At 41.0% G+C, this 14,996-nt stretch overlaps 5 protein-coding genes across 5 annotated transcripts; all 5 read right to left on the bottom strand.

The window, feature by feature from the left end:
* Window positions 1–64: 64 nt before the first annotated feature.
* On the bottom strand, window positions 65–5,755 carry LOC143212568 (uncharacterized). Its single transcript, XM_076431478.1, has 7 exons — window positions 5,296–5,755; window positions 5,069–5,107; window positions 2,769–2,854; window positions 2,087–2,186; window positions 1,905–2,044; window positions 1,629–1,784; window positions 65–181 (listed from the first exon to the last, which is right to left on the bottom strand). The coding sequence occupies exons 1-7, from the start codon at window positions 5,753–5,755 to the stop codon at window positions 65–67; spliced, it is 1,098 nt and encodes a 365-aa protein (XP_076287593.1).
* A 78-nt stretch (window positions 5,756–5,833) lies between these two features.
* On the bottom strand, window positions 5,834–6,099 carry LOC143212911 (uncharacterized). The gene has a single exon (XM_076432225.1). It carries the CDS (start codon window positions 6,068–6,070, stop codon window positions 5,834–5,836), a length of 237 nt encoding a protein of 78 aa, XP_076288340.1. The 5' UTR covers window positions 6,071–6,099.
* A 640-nt stretch (window positions 6,100–6,739) lies between these two features.
* Window positions 6,740–14,450, bottom strand: LOC143212567 (uncharacterized). The gene is made up of 15 exons (XM_076431477.1): window positions 14,079–14,450; window positions 13,058–13,529; window positions 12,495–12,594; window positions 12,303–12,425; window positions 12,077–12,236; window positions 11,945–11,990; window positions 10,974–11,070; window positions 10,785–10,907; window positions 10,189–10,317; window positions 8,614–8,721; window positions 7,851–8,353; window positions 7,294–7,393; window positions 7,102–7,224; window positions 6,880–7,035; window positions 6,740–6,793 (listed from the first exon to the last, which is right to left on the bottom strand). Exons 1-15 carry the CDS (start codon window positions 14,347–14,349, stop codon window positions 6,740–6,742), a joined length of 2,565 nt encoding a protein of 854 aa, XP_076287592.1. The 5' UTR covers window positions 14,350–14,450.
* Window positions 8,726–9,201, bottom strand: LOC143212909 (uncharacterized). The gene has a single exon (XM_076432222.1). The coding sequence runs from the start codon at window positions 9,146–9,148 to the stop codon at window positions 8,861–8,863; it is 288 nt and encodes a 95-aa protein (XP_076288337.1). The 5' UTR covers window positions 9,149–9,201; the 3' UTR covers window positions 8,726–8,860.
* On the bottom strand, window positions 10,193–10,751 carry LOC143212910 (uncharacterized). The gene has a single exon (XM_076432223.1). The coding sequence runs from the start codon at window positions 10,588–10,590 to the stop codon at window positions 10,354–10,356; it is 237 nt and encodes a 78-aa protein (XP_076288338.1). The 5' UTR covers window positions 10,591–10,751; the 3' UTR covers window positions 10,193–10,353.
* Window positions 14,451–14,996: the final 546 nt, after the last annotated feature.

Below are 14,996 nucleotides of genomic sequence, written 5' to 3'. Positions count from 1 at the left end.
ACCAGAGGATTCTACGCGACGCGGAGGTCGCTTATGGATCAGTATCAATCGAAGTTCTGTAGCATCATCGGACGAACTCGCGGAGGTAGAACAGGTTGTGATAAATATGTAAGAGCAGAGCACCCGTAACGTTCCCAACAAGTGGCTCGAGGAAGAATTGCAAATAGTGATATAAATTCAACTAGTTCCACAATCATTCTACGAAGCAATTATTATAGTAAATTAAGAATTGTGGCATTTATTCGTTCTGTGTATAATTAGATTTTGAAATGGAAAATATGAAAGTGAGACACCGTTACATTGCTCGTACAGAACAATATAACTTTTCCTCTTGAATATTGAATAAGTGTGAATATTTTCATTGAGAACTTTATTTTCCAACTTGATATAAAACATGTAGACAAATACAAATACAAAGACGTTAGTGTTTATTTACTTGTGTAACATCTTAGCACACACACGACAGTAATGGTATTTTAGAATTATTTGAATTGAAATATCTCCTGAACTACTAACTTTTCGACATACATAGGTTAGTATTTTTTTATAACGAATGACCAGCTGCATCGGTTCATGTATTAAAAAATACCTCATTCCATTTAATAAAATGAAGGTCACCTTCATATCTCTAAAAAAAATTACATAAAAACAAAAATTTTTTTTGGTATCGTATAAGCCCCATTTTACCATTCAACTTTGTCCTTCAGACATTTCAAGTATCTTTAAAAACAGCAAAGATGTTTGAGGTGGCAAAATGTGGCGACCCACCCTGTATATTTTTTTATTCTCTACTTTCTAGACTTTTTTAAATGGAACGCAAAATAAAGTGATACTGGAATGAAATAGTAAGATATAGAAACGCAAGATATGGAAATACGCGAGATAGAATGAGGGGATGATTCCGAGAGACGACGTCTCTTGATGCAGTCCGAAATTGTCCGAAATGGAACTGAATGACCGGAACACCACACTGACTGAGCTCCTTCGGTGCGAAATTTGTCAGTGGAGTGGGGATGAGACGCAGGTGGAACGCGTAGTGGAGTAGGGAGCGCTGGCGCGTGGAGTGGGGATCGCTGAACGCGATGACGTACTACCGAGTGTCGCGCAACGAGGTGTGACAATCAATATTAAATCTTTTTTTCTCCTGAACGCACAATTTTTTAAAAATTTGTTTTTTAATATTGTATTGTCATCCAGTTCTGAGCTATGTTTAAAGTTTCAAGTCTCTAGCTCATCGGGAAGTGGTTTAAAATTCGATTACAAGATTTAACACATACAACAACAATGATAACTCGGCAAGCTAATATAAGCTAATAATAGATTTTTAATTTATGGTTGAATACAATTCTACCTGAAATTTCCTTTCTCTAGAAGACATAATGGTAACATGTTTTCTCCTAGTCGTTTTGCATCGTGTATAGAACGGAAATGTAGCCCATCGATCTTTTCAAAACCTGAAAGACATTAAAAATTTTCGAATTATGAAAAATATGTATATACAGGGTGTACAAAAATGTCGCGACTGTCGTAGATTCTACATCCTCGGTTTGGTGGCAATCGAAGGTCAAAATTGAATTTCAAGTTGAAAAGGTCAACAATTCGTTTTGCAAACGAATTCTTCCACTTACTTCGGAATAGAGTTGCAACGTGAAGGAACAGAACCTGCCCGCGGTGATTCGCAACGGTAACATATCACGACACATGATAATTATTAACAACTTAGCGTTCCTGGACGACAGGTTGTACCACGCACAGTCGTATGCTGCGTTGGCTATCTCTCTGCTCTACAAAACGTAACAATGTCTTCGTAAACTTGTGAAAAATTCACACGAGTGCTCTTTGTTTAAACAATCAAATTAATTGTCCGAATCGAAAAATGGATCTATTTATTCGTTCAACTGTACCTCCATTGTGAGCTTGTCTCCCACGTAGCAATACAAATACAACTGCGCCATAATATACAGTACATAGAGCGACAGAAAAAATATTTGAATGTACATAAGAATCTTCTCTTTGCCGCCGAAAGTCTGCGATCGAGACATGGGTTACTCTCTGTTGTTTCATAAATGGATAGCATTGTTCGTACCATGATCGCTTGGAAACACTGAAAGCAAAGTTGCAGCGTACAACCTAGCATCTGCAGCAGGAGCATCTTGTTGAAACAGTCCTCTATCGTTGCTGAGAACCTACAATCCAGCTCGACATGATCACAAAAATCAAATATTTAAATTATCGAAAATGCATGAAACTTAAAATTAAATAATTTAGACATTATCACTCCGATTATGATTACTTTACTCCGATTTTGCACTTGATATTTACTCTTAGAGTAAGACTATTTAGGTCCGCTCGTAGTGCGACCGACCTGCCCTCTACGACGACGCCAAGGCAGGCTAACGTTTGGCACCAAACATTGTTGCCAAACACCGAACCATCTATCCCAGGCATGGGCAGAAATAGCGCCAAAGCTAGGGAATTCTCGGTGGACGCCTACTTCTCCCGCCCGCGCGTCTCGCTCCCCGTGGTGGCCATAGTCCCGCGGAGCTCCTCAGGCCCGTACCTACCGTACGCCGTATGCACTGCGCACAGCACGACATTTCTTTGAAAACGAGGGAAGGCAAAGGAGCCGCATTTTTTAAATGTTTAAATGAATCAAAATATCGTCTTTTAAGAAATTTCGCGATCCGAATTTTCTCAATGTTCGGATCGACTTATTTGTGCGAATGTTCGTTTTCGAAAATGCGTAGCATAAAAACAGAACAGCGTACACTGCTGAGCGATTCCTCGCTGACGTCTTTGATGCGAATATCAACGTCCAACTTCCCCTTCGATATTTCCGATGCGCCATGCAGTTCTAATGAACATGCGGAATAGTGAAGCTTTCTTTGAATAGGTTTTTTTAACTTCCCGATTTTATAGGGAAGTTATTGTAATGACCCCGAAAATCGAAAATCGATTTTTTAGCAGATCTTCACGTTTCATGGTCATTGCAGTCATTTTAGACTATTTTCAGCAAAATGTTCGTATGTGTGTGTGTGTGTGTGTGCGTATGGCCGTTTCTATGTAATCAAATTTTTCGTTAACGTTTTCAGAAAAAGTAACAACGCGATCAGGATGATGAATGATGCAATCGATGTGCCCCGCTGTAACTTAGAGCTGATTAGATTTTGGTCCATTTTGGTCAAGCAGTTTTTTAGTTTTTTTAGTTTTTTCGAAAGAAGTTCATTCAACGATGCAATTTATACGAGAGAATGGAAAGTTTCCACCGAAGAAACAAACGTAATTACACAAAAAATTTTTTTTTCGATTTTTTTTAAATTAAAAAAAAAAAATTTTTTTGAAATTTTTTTTGTACCTTACGATGATGTTTCCGCTTACAATAATCGAAAATTATCCCAATGCAAGAGTGAGTTAATCATCTCTACTCCCGAGAATACATTTTCAAAGAATATCGATGAAAGTACAAAAAAAAATTTATATTACAATCTTTAAAAAAACAATCAGTTTAAAACGAATTATTAACTGAGATTAAATTGAAAATTAATGTAAACTATATGATAATTATTAATAACATTGATGTTGAAAACAGATTGGTTAATGGAGCACACACACACACACACACACACATACACACACACACACATGCGGAATATTAAAATTTATTACTTTTCAAGAAAATACTAAAATTCCGTCTATATTGTGGTTAGATTTTCAATTGGCCAGAGTAGGAGTGAAAGTAAGAACTCGTTATCGTGATTATATGAAAAATGCAAATATTGATCAAAATTTTACACCAATAATAAAAATATCGAATCAAGTAAATATGTCGAGTGAGGAATAATATCAAATCACACGTAGTCAATTTCCAGTGGTTCCTGCTGAAGCGATTACGATTCATAAAAGTCACGGACAAACATACGAGAAAGTATGTTTGGATTTTAAAAAATCAGAAAGGCGAACTTTACAAATGTTGTATGTATAATAGCACTGAGCAGAGTTTCAAAATTGAGCGCGGTTTATATATTTTGGGACAATTTAAATTAACAGTATCGAAGAAAACCAGGATCAATACTGCAAACCCGGATAATAAGGAGTTGTATCGTTTGCGAAAAACTAATTAAGACAACTTATTTTGCAACATTAGTATGCTATAACAAGGAACCAAGCGAGCAACGAGCATACGATGTTGGTTTAATGCGACGCCATATAGCAAACATTTTGATAAGTAGAAAACTATTGAATTTCCCTGAAAACGTATAATCTTCTTTAAACGTACACTTAATAATGATAATAATATACTGCAACTAACGAATCGGAAAGTTCTTTGTGTGGCTCGTGGAGAGTCACACACCAAATAAAAAAAAAACATTAATAGCTATAGGTACTACTAGCTATGCGTACCACTAACCCTTTCGCAAGAGCAGTCCTTTCCGCGAGCTCGCAAAGCGAGCGAGCAAAAACAACCCTACTCGCGAGCGAGCAACAATAACCCTCTAGTTGAATAGCGAAATAATCAAGCTTTCCTAATTGCCAGTAAAATTTTGACAGTGTAATAAATACAATTTTCCACATTTATTTTTTCAAAATTATCGTGCCGCGCAGTGGAATAGGCCTATAGGGGAAACCACTTACAAAAAAAAAACGCATTGACCATAGTACCTCATGGGTAATGTGCAGTAATGTGGAAACCTATGGGTACGCGAGTCGCCCCAACGCGCCACGCGCAGTGCATACGGCGTGCGGTAGGTACGGGCCTGAGGAGCTCCGCGGGACTACGGCCACTACGGGGAGCGAGGCGCGCGGGCGGGAGAAGTAGGCGTCCACCGAGAATTCCCTAGCTTTGGCGCTATTTCTACCCATGCCTGATCTATCCTATTAGTATCCGCATTAGGTTCGGTATTTGGCGACAGGTTTTGTCTGCAGATTCGGAGCAAATCAAATAAAAATGACCGCCCTTTGCTAGCACAGTATGATTGCAGATATTCAGTGTTAAACATAACCTAACGCTCCCCAATTTATGGAACGATCATTGAACTCGCCTAACAGTTAAATTTGGTGTTGAACATACCCAGCACTCCACAATTAATGGGAGCACCATTGAACTCGCCTAACAGTTAAATTTGGTGTTGAACATACCCTAACACTCCGCAATTTATAGAATGTGACGATGGACAAATTTTAGGGGACCAGTTGCTCATTCAATGGGGTCATTCTAATTTCTTTGTTAAGCAAAGTTATTGATGTCCTGAAATAATCTTGTCCAGTTCTGTTCCCCGGGTCAAAGAAGAAGCAAACGCAAGTGAACAGGAAGACTCCCAGACACTGACATATTGATATACTGATGCCTCTGGACGATCCTCTTCAAGACGATCTCCAACTTCTCCTCCCCGTTTTCCCGGAGGTTCAGTATTTCCAGCCTGAGAATGGACAGCTGTCCGCAAATATGTAGAACCAGCATGGCGATGAAGGTGTCAACCGCCGTGTAGCTAATCGCGGCATATGCGCAGCCTGCCAATTGTCCGAAAACCGTCAGCTGGAAGTTCGGGTTGGTATCGACGTCGTACGGGAACTTAGACTGGAAGTACAGCTTCTGATCGGTGTACTTCGCAGTGAAGTAATATCTGACGGTATACACTAAGACCACCATGGCCACCGTAACGGTGCTGGCCACGATCGTCTTCCTGGTGATTCTCGCGACCTCCATCATCGCTACGCGATCACCGGGCTTCGTTGTGTTGCTCCAGTCCCTGGCCATGCACCTCAGCAGAGACTTCAATGCTTGCAAATGAGGAGATCATTCGGTGGATCCGACCGCTGAGCACCGGCGCCGACTCTACTTACGTTTCCCGTTGATCCAGAAGGCGATCGTCTTCAGCATCGAGATAGTGATCGAGATGTTCGCCATCGACAGGTTCTCCACCAGCATGTCCATGTCGCCGTAGACGTGCGGGATGTTAGCGGTCTGCGGTACGGTCACGAAGAAGAACATCGTCAGGATCGGGGCCAGGAACAGGTAGCTAGATGTTTGATGCCATTGCCTCTCCCTCGGCCAAATCCCCACGAATCTCATCGTGTAGTAGTTCCATCCGCACACGTACCTCAAATCTACGCCGGTGTTAGAAAATGGAGAAACAACCGGGAAACATTTTACTTGTTATTCAGATTACAAACCCTTCTCTACGGACATCGCAACTATCGCGAGACAGTTTCCTGACAGACGATTGTTATTCTCTTATTGAAAACTTGACACCGCCTCCCTTTATCGCGCATGCTCCCACCAGAAGATTCTACGCGACGCGGAGGTGGCTTATGGATCAGTATCAATCGAAGTTCTGTAGCACCATCGGACGAACTCGCGGAGGTAGAACAGGTTGTTATAAATATGTAAAAGCAGAGCACCCGTATCGTTCCCAACAAGTGGCTCGAGGAAGAATTGCAAATAGTGATATAAATTCAACTAGTTCCACAATCATTCTACGAAGCAATTATTATAGTAATTTAAGAATTGTGGCATTTATTCGTTCTGTGTATAATTAGATTTTGAAATGGAAAATATGAAAGTGAGACACCGTTACATTGCTCGTACAGAACAATATAACTTTTCCTCTTGAATATTGAATAAGTGTGAATATTTTCATTGAGAACTTTATTTTCCAACTTGATATAAAACATGTAGACAAATACTTCTACTATTGATACTCGATTGTGTGTTATTTTATTACTATGGTTCACCGACGAATTACTCTTTCATTGCCAGTAACACAGACAGATATCCGGCGGAAGTTCTCACTACCTAAGAGAAATTTTGTTATTAGAGAAGTGATTATCGATGTGTAAACAGATTGTTTATTGATATTTAGTGATGGTATCTTAAGTTACAGCGTTGAAGAGCTCGAGAGAGAAGGGACTGAATTTCCCAGCGGTGATTCGAAACGATATTCTCGATCGACATATCAGCATGTTCAACGATATTGATTGTTTCGGTGGCAGATTGTACCAGATGCAGTCGTATGTAGACTGAGCAACTCCAGTACTCTAAAAATTGAATTATTGAATTATCCAAATAATATAAACATTTATTACAAAAATTCAGCCACTCACCTCGCCGACAAGCGCTTCTCCCACATAGCAATAAATAAACAAATGCAGCATCGTGTATATCACGTGTATGATAAAAAACACCATTCCTACAATGGGCAAGTCTTCTTCTTCTTGATCTACAGACTACAAGAAAATCATACGACAAATATTCTTCGGTGAAACGATTATTAACGTAATTTGTCGGGAACGTACGCTCATCATACGGTATCCAGTGAGACAGAGCATCGCGGTGCAGATCACAGTTTGCACGAGCAATGTCAGGTTAAAACAATCTTCCACAATCACGGCAAACCTTGAATGAAAATCACATCTGAATTGTATCTTTTAAAAGATCATTCAAAAAAAGGGGGCCGCATCGAGCATTTCACGTAAAATCATTTCCTGTACATTAATTCGATTCATGGGCTAAACTTTACCTTACAGGACCATAAATTTTGGACTTATTGAAATATAGTCCTATAGTTTTTGATGAGAACATACCGAAAATCCGAGTATTAAAGTTAGTAATCCACAGGATCAGACGCTCAACGATAAATACATACCAACGTGGCGGCGCTCATAGCTATCAACAACGCTTAAAATATTTCAACTTGAAACACGCATAGCTTTTGAACTATTGTATTCATAACGTTAAACCTTGGATTTCCGGCATTTTCTCAGCAGAATCTACGGGATTTTATAGTAGAAAGTCCATGATTTTCGGTACCCTTAGGTGAAGTTTAACCAATTCCAGCATAAAAGAAGAGTACCTCGACAGTTGATTGTGCCTGAAGACGATGTAGCCGAGTCTCTCGTTAAACTTCACGTCTTGGCTACTCGTTTCAGAAATGTGCTCAATAGCCGTTCTAAGAACAGACAATTGTCCGCACAAGTGCAACACGAGAACAGCCAGGAACGTGTCGAAGCAAGAATAACAGATCGCCGTGAGCACGGTACCGATGAGCTGTCCTAGCCAGGTGATCTCGAAGTTGGGACTCTTTTTGGTGTCGTACGGGAAGGTGGCTGGGTGTAAAAGGCCTCCTAAATCAACCTCGGAAGCACTTTGCGCATTGCTCCAGATTTGCAGCGATAGGAACGCGAAAAGCATTAAATACGTTAGGGTGGAGCAGACGATGGAGATCATTCGGCTCAGCTTGGCATTCTTCAACATCGTCTGACGGTCTGGGTCCGAAAGTGGCTTCGACCAGTCGGTCAGAATCTCGCTGACCAAGAACCTCAGAGCTGGAAGGATAGCTGCTTGACCAAATGGTAACTTATAGGAAATGGTGATTGCACAAATTGGAAGCAACTCACTCTTATAATATATTTAATTTAAATTGATGACACTGTATCTACTCTATTCTAATAATTTCAATAAGTCGGGAGTAATGCAAGAAATTATGTATGTACTTCCTTGAAAGGGGTGATTCCTGAGGTCACGTGAAGTAACTTTTTCCTTTGCAATAATTTTCTACGCCGCTTTGTTGAGCAGTTATTAACGAAAAACACGGACCATTCACATCGCGCGCCTACAGGCCGCTCGGCCAACTGCCACGCTCCTCTCAGCAGACCCTGTCGCTGGGGCGGAGTCCGTTCACTGTAGCCACGCCCAGATTGGTCCACGATTTTCTTGAATAACTCCTGAACGAACCCACGTAGAACATTTTCGCAAAGGAGAAAGTGTCTTCAAATGACCTCAGTAATCAGCCCTTTTTGGGTTTCATGAATATTTGTCATAACATCTGTAGTGTAGTGATAACTTTGCCCGTTTAATTGAAAATTATCTACAGTGGTTACCCTTCCTGTGGTAGCGTAGAACGATCTGTTTGGCCAAAGCGAAAGCGATTGGCACGTTGATCGACAGATTCTCGATCACCTCGTCCAAGCTGGTCGACATCAAAACCAGATTCACAGTTTGCGGTGCGCAGATGAACGTGAACGTGACGACGCTCGTGAACCAGAACACAAAGGCCGATACTCGACGGGACAGAGTCGAAACTTCCCTTGGTTCTGGCCAGACGCCAAGCAGAGTCAAGTTGAATTGATTCCATCCTACCGCGAACTCCATTTTCCTTATCACATTTAAATCGACGTCGTTCAATGGACACTAATACTCTTTTGACCCAGGCCTTCGCATGTCCTAGTAGTTAGCGAACTATTGTTGTAATAATTTTCCATATGTACTCACCGAACTATGTATGTTTTCAGCAATTTTCAATTTTTACGTAGACGAATTTGAAGAAGGTGGAATCGAATAAAATCTTATTTTCAGAATTGGTCTCCTTTTCAGGTGTGAAATAAATCAAAACCGTATTAGGCTCTGCCAAATTTTAGACACTAGCACATTTTGAAAATTTTCGGAGCCCATAAGTGCATAAAAAGCTGCAGTCTAGTACTCACCATAATCTAGTTGAGTGTTAACTATAAGGTGTAAGACATATGAAGGTCAATATATCTTTAGAATGTGAACTGGACCATATCATAAAAATATTTAGGTGGACAAAGCTATTGTCCCATCCTGTATAATGAATTTTACCGCTTATTCGAGGCTAGACATGAGTTCTAGATTCCATCGATGAAAAGAATGTAAACTTTCGGGAGTACTAAAATTACAAACGACAACGCTGTATCAACCTATGATAGCACATGGACTATGCTTTATTTTCAATGTCCATCTCACAGACTAGATTACAACGCAAAGAATAAAATATTCGTCGAAGTCCTCTTCACATAGCTAATTGTAAGATGCTCGGTTTTGACGATCGTACCAGAGTTTGTTCGAATAGTTCGCTGGCCAAAGATACTTCGTCAACTGAACTGGCAGATTGCGCGTGGCCCGTTGCCGAGCATGCCGGTCATTACGCATTCGTATAACTGTCACGAAAACGCTTTCCGATAGGAAGTTCTAATTGCCACAATTTGGAAGTTTGCTCGGAAATTCACCCTGTCATTTGAACTCTTTCTCGTCGTTACTGTCTGAGCGTGGACAAAAAGCAGATGGACCGCTTAGAAATCGACTAATAACTATCCGGGAGCGGACAGAAAAAAAGCGTGCAAAATTGTTTGCCACGGGGAAATTCCTCTTTTCTCTTCGGGGGCTAGAGGAACTTTGATGTACCTAACATTGTAGATGCGTGCAGGGGGAATTGGTGAAGTTTCGTGAACGGTATTGTACTGGTTCAAACTATAGACTGTGTCGTTGTTGCGCTGGAGATGGTCAGTTGTCGACGGTCGAGACTGTGACGAGAACCGACAGGTAGCCCATCGCTGTCCTCAGGATCTGTAGTTGAAAAGATCCTTCGCGTCTTTGCTCTTGAAACAGTACAGTGGACGTGGGGAACTTACGATGCTAAACATTTCCATGGAGAACGTGCCGAATTTGCCTGCTGTCAGGCAGAGCGGTCGGGTAGACCTCAGCATGACGAATAGCAGACACCTGGCTTCTGGCGGTGCTACGTTGTACCATCTCGCTTCGTAGGCGGACACGGCCATGTCGGTTCTCTGCAACATAGTGTTCTGATTCGGAATCTGCTCGACGTTGACTGCAGAAGATGAGTGAGTACGATTATTCTTCACTCGTTGAAGATAGATTTAGCATGGAACAGAACCTACACTGAATTTGAGAACGCTGTATCAGCGTTGCCAAATCTTCCATGTTCCGTTTTCAAGTATGAGCCCATCTACAAAAATGAGATTGAACTCACTTGGACACGAAGCACCTCGCCCACGTAGCAATAAACAAACATGTGCACTATAACAAACGATATGATCAGCACGAAAAAGGGAAACTGGCAGTTTAGTATGCCCTCGTCGTTTTTTAGTATCACCTACAACCTCGGAACAAATAACCACATTTGAGATCGCTGGATTTGCTTCTCGCTTTGGTGATTTACACTGAAGAAGAGAAATCCTTGAAAACATATCTCGACGGTGCTGAGTAGCATCTGGAGGAATAGCAGTATGCTGGAGCACTCGATCCTGGCAGCAGCCCTTTGGTAAAACATTCGTCGCCGTTATTAACAATTACTTAATTTGTTATTGTTGCGATAAGGATCGATTGTCTGCTCGAGGTTGTGGGCATCGTATCTCCTCAATCTTTGTCCAGAAAAGAATTAGAACTCTGTACAGCATTTAATGACAGATAAAGATGATACTACGGGAATATTCTAAATCCTGAACGTGAACATTACATTTTTGCAATGTCCTATGTGCTCAGATATTTTGTCACAGTGTCGCCAGACCAACACTTGTGTCCGCACTCTACCATCCCCTTCTACGATGCTATCTAACACGCTTCCTCCACGCTCCAGTCATACATCTTTCCTTCATGCCTCAGTCATGTGAAGCGTTTTGTCACACGTTTCTGGTACCGGCAGAGAGAAGGTAACTGATTCCCCTCAATTCGTGTCCCCTCCCCTCATCTGACGACACTGTTTCGTTGGGCCTAAGATGTCTGGTAAGGGAGCTTGGGTGTAAGGTAAGTGTCTCTCTTTCTGCACAAATCTCGATCTGCCAATCGATCCCGCTTGAACCTCATCCTTCACCCGTTCAAGTGTTCGTGCCGCTTCACTATACCAGCCAGTTACTCCTGAATGTCGCTCGAGTCGTAATTTAAGAATTGTGGCATTTATTCGTTCTGTGTATACTTAGATTTTGAAATGAAAAATATGAAAGAGAGACAGAACTCGTACAGAACAGTATAACTTTTTCCACTTGAATATTCAATACGTGTGAATATTTTCATTAAGTACCGTAACGAATACAATTTTATTTGTTAACTGGATGTAAAACATATAGATAAATACTTCTATTATTGATACTCGATTGTTTGTTATTTTATTACTATGGTTCAATTACGAATTACTTTTTCATTGCCAGTAACACAGACAGATATCCGGCGGAAGTTCTCACTACCTAAAAGAAATTTTGTTATTAGAGAAGTGATTATCGATGTGTAAACAGATTGTTTATTGATATTTAGTGATGGTATCTTAACTTACAGCGTTGAAATGCCCAAGAGAGAAGGGACTGAATTTCCCAGCGGTGATTCGAAACGATATTCTCGATCGACATATCAGCATGATCAACGATACTGATTGTTTCGGTGGCAAATTGTACCAGATGCAGTCGTATGCAGACTGAGCAACTCCAGTACTCTAAAAATCGAATTATTGATATATTCAAACGATATAAACATTCATTAGAAAAAATCATTTACTTACCACGCCGATAAGCGCTTCTCCCACATAGCAATCAATAAACAAATGCATCATCGTGTATATCACGTGTAGGATAAAAAACAGCATTCCTATAATGGGCACGTCTTCCTCTTCTTGATCTACAGACTACAAGAAAATCATGCAACAAATATTCTTCGGTGAAACGATTATTAACGTAATTTGTCGTGAACATACGGTCATCAGACGGTATCCAGTGAAACAGAGCATCAAGGTGCAGATCAGGATTTGCACGAGCAATGTCCGATTAAAACAATCTTCCACAATCAGGGCGTACCTTGAATGGAAATCACATCAGCATTGTAACTCTTAAAAGAATATTCAAAAGAAGGTGGTCGCATCGAGCATTTCTCTTAAAATTATTTCCTGTACATTAATTCGATTCCTGGGCTAAACTTTACCTTACAGGACCACAAATTTTGGACTTTTTAAAATATAATCCCCTAGATTTTGATGAGAAAACACAGAAAAATCCGAGTATTAACGTTATCAATCCACAGGATCAGATGCGCAACGATGAGTACATACCAACAGAGAGTATATCTCTGATACCAACATGGCGGAGCTCATACCAAACAAGAACGCTTAAAATATTTCAGCTTCAATCACGCCTAGCTTTTGAACTATTGAATTCCTAATGTTAAAATTTGGATTTCCTGCGTTTTCTCACGGAAATCTACGGGATTATATATTGAAAACTGCCATGATTTTTGGTCCCGATTTTGGTAAACGAAGAGTACCTCGACAGCTGATTATGCCTGAAGACGATGTAGCCGAGTCTCTCGCTAAACTTCTCGCCTTGGCAACTCGTTTCAGCAATGTTCTCAATAGCCGCTCTAAGAACAGACAATTGCCCGCACAAGTGCAACACGAGAACAGCCAGGAACGTGTCGAAGCAAGAAAAAGAGATCGCCGCTAGCACGGTGCCGATGAACTGCCCTAGCCAGGTGATCTCGAAGTTGGGACTCTTTTTGGTGTCGTACGGGAAGGTGGCAGGGTGTAAAAGGCCTCCTAAATCAACCTCGGAAGCACTCTGCGCGTTGTTCCAGATTTGCAGCGATAGAAACGCGAAAACCATTAAATACATTAGGATGGAGCAGACGATGGAGATCATTCGGCTCAGCTTGGCATTCTTCAACATAGTCTGACGGTCTGGGTCCGAAAGTGGCTGCGACCAATCGGTCAGAATCTCGCTGACCAAGAACGTCAGAGCTGGAAGGATAACTGCTTGACCAAATGGTAACTTATAGGCAATGGTGATTGCACAAATTGGAAGCAACTCACTCGTATAATATATTTAATTTAAATTAATGACACTGTATCTACTATTCTAATAATTTCAATAAGTCGGGAGTAATGCAAGAAATGATGTACTTCCTTGAAAGGGGTGACTCCTGAGGTCATGTGAAGTAACTTTTTCCTTTGCAATAATTGTCTACGCGGCTTTGTTGAGCAGTTATTAACGAAAAACACGGACCAATCACATCGCGCGCCTACAGGCCGCTCGGCCAACAGCCACGCTCCTCTCAGCAGACCCTGTCGCTGGGGCGGAGTCCGTTCACTGTACCCACGCCCGGATTGGTCCACGATTTTCTTGAATAACTCCTGAACGAACCCACGTAGAACATTTTCGCAAAGGAAAAAGTGCCTTCAAATGACCTCAGTAATCAGCCCTTTTTGGGTTTCATGAATATTTGTCATAACATCTGTAGTGTAGTGATAACTTCGCCCGTTTAATTGAAAATTATCCACAGTGGTTACCCTTCCTGTGGTAGCGTAGAACGATCTGTTTAGCCAAAGCGAAAGCGATCGGCACATTGATCGACAGATTCTCGATCACCTCATCGAAGCTGGTCGACATCAAAACCAGATTCACAGTTTGCGGTGTGCAGATGAACGTGAACGTGACGACGCTCGTGAACCAGAACACAAAGGCCGATGCTCGACGGGATAGAGTCGAAACCTTCCTTGGTTCTGGCCAGACGCCAAGCAGAGTCAAGTTGAATTGATTCCATCCTACCGCGAATTCCATTTTCCTTTTCACATTTAAATCGACGTCGTTTAATGGACACTAATACTCTTTTGACACAGGCCTTCGCATGACCTAGTAGTTAGCAAACTATTGTTGTAATAATTTTCCGTATGTGCTCACTAGACTGTGGATATTTTCAGCAATTTTCAATTTTTATATGTAGACGAATTCGAATAAAATCTTATTTTCAGAGATGGTCTCCTTTGCAGATGTGAAATAAATCAAAAGCGCATTAGACTCTAGCACTTTTTGAAAGTTTTCGGAGTCCATAAGTACATAAAGATCCTCAGTCTAGTACTCACCATAATCTAGTTGAGCGTTAACTATAAGGTTTCGGACATATGAAGGTCAATATATCTTTAGAATTTGAACTGAACCATTTCATGGAAATATTTGAGGTGGACAAAGCTATTGCCCCATCCTGTATAATGAATTTTGCCGCTTACTCGAGGCTAGAAATGACTCCTAGATTCCATCGATGAAAAGAATGTAAACTTTCGAGAGTACTAAAACTACAAACGACGACGCTGTATCGACCTATGATAGCACATGGACTATGCTTTATTTTCAATGTTCATCTCACAGACTGGACTACAACGCAACGAATGAAAAATTTGTCAGAGTTCTCCTTATATGTATAGTCTAGC

The sequence above is a fragment of the Lasioglossum baleicum genome, chromosome 10, assembly GCF_051020765.1.
Source record: "Lasioglossum baleicum chromosome 10, iyLasBale1, whole genome shotgun sequence".
Lineage (NCBI taxonomy): Eukaryota > Metazoa > Arthropoda > Insecta > Hymenoptera > Halictidae > Lasioglossum > Lasioglossum baleicum.
This window is presented reverse-complemented; position numbering and strand designations above follow the sequence as displayed.

Bases quoted from the DNA above. Each gene is read 5' to 3' on its own strand.
- LOC143212568 (XM_076431478.1), bottom strand. From the start codon at position 5,755: ATGGCCAGGGACTGGAGCAACACAACGAAGCCCGGTGATCGCGTAGCG. The intron at 5,108-5,295 runs GTTTGCTTCTTC...TTTAACTGTTAG, and splicing joins GAGTCTTCCTGTTCACTTGC to GCGAGTTCAATGGTGCTCCC. The intron at 2,187-2,768 runs GTACGCTGTTCT...GCTGGATTGTAG, and splicing joins GCGAGGAATCGCTCAGCAGT to GTTCTCAGCAACGATAGAGG.
- LOC143212911 (XM_076432225.1), bottom strand. From the start codon at position 6,070: ATGAGATTCGTGGGGATTTGGCCGAGGGAGAGGCAATGGCATCAAACA.
- LOC143212909 (XM_076432222.1), bottom strand. From the start codon at position 9,148: ATGGAGTTCGCGGTAGGATGGAATCAATTCAACTTGACTCTGCTTGGC.
- LOC143212910 (XM_076432223.1), bottom strand. From the start codon at position 10,590: ATGTTGCAGAGAACCGACATGGCCGTGTCCGCCTACGAAGCGAGATGG.
- LOC143212567 (XM_076431477.1), bottom strand. From the start codon at position 14,349: ATGGAATTCGCGGTAGGATGGAATCAATTCAACTTGACTCTGCTTGGC. The intron at 11,071-11,944 runs GTAATTCGTAAT...GTTTTACCAAAG, and splicing joins GTGTTACTGGCAATGAAAAA to GGCTGCTGCCAGGATCGAGT. The intron at 8,354-8,613 runs GTAGGCGCGCGA...ATTTCCTATAAG, and splicing joins GGCAGTTGGCCGAGCGGCCT to TTACCATTTGGTCAAGCAGC.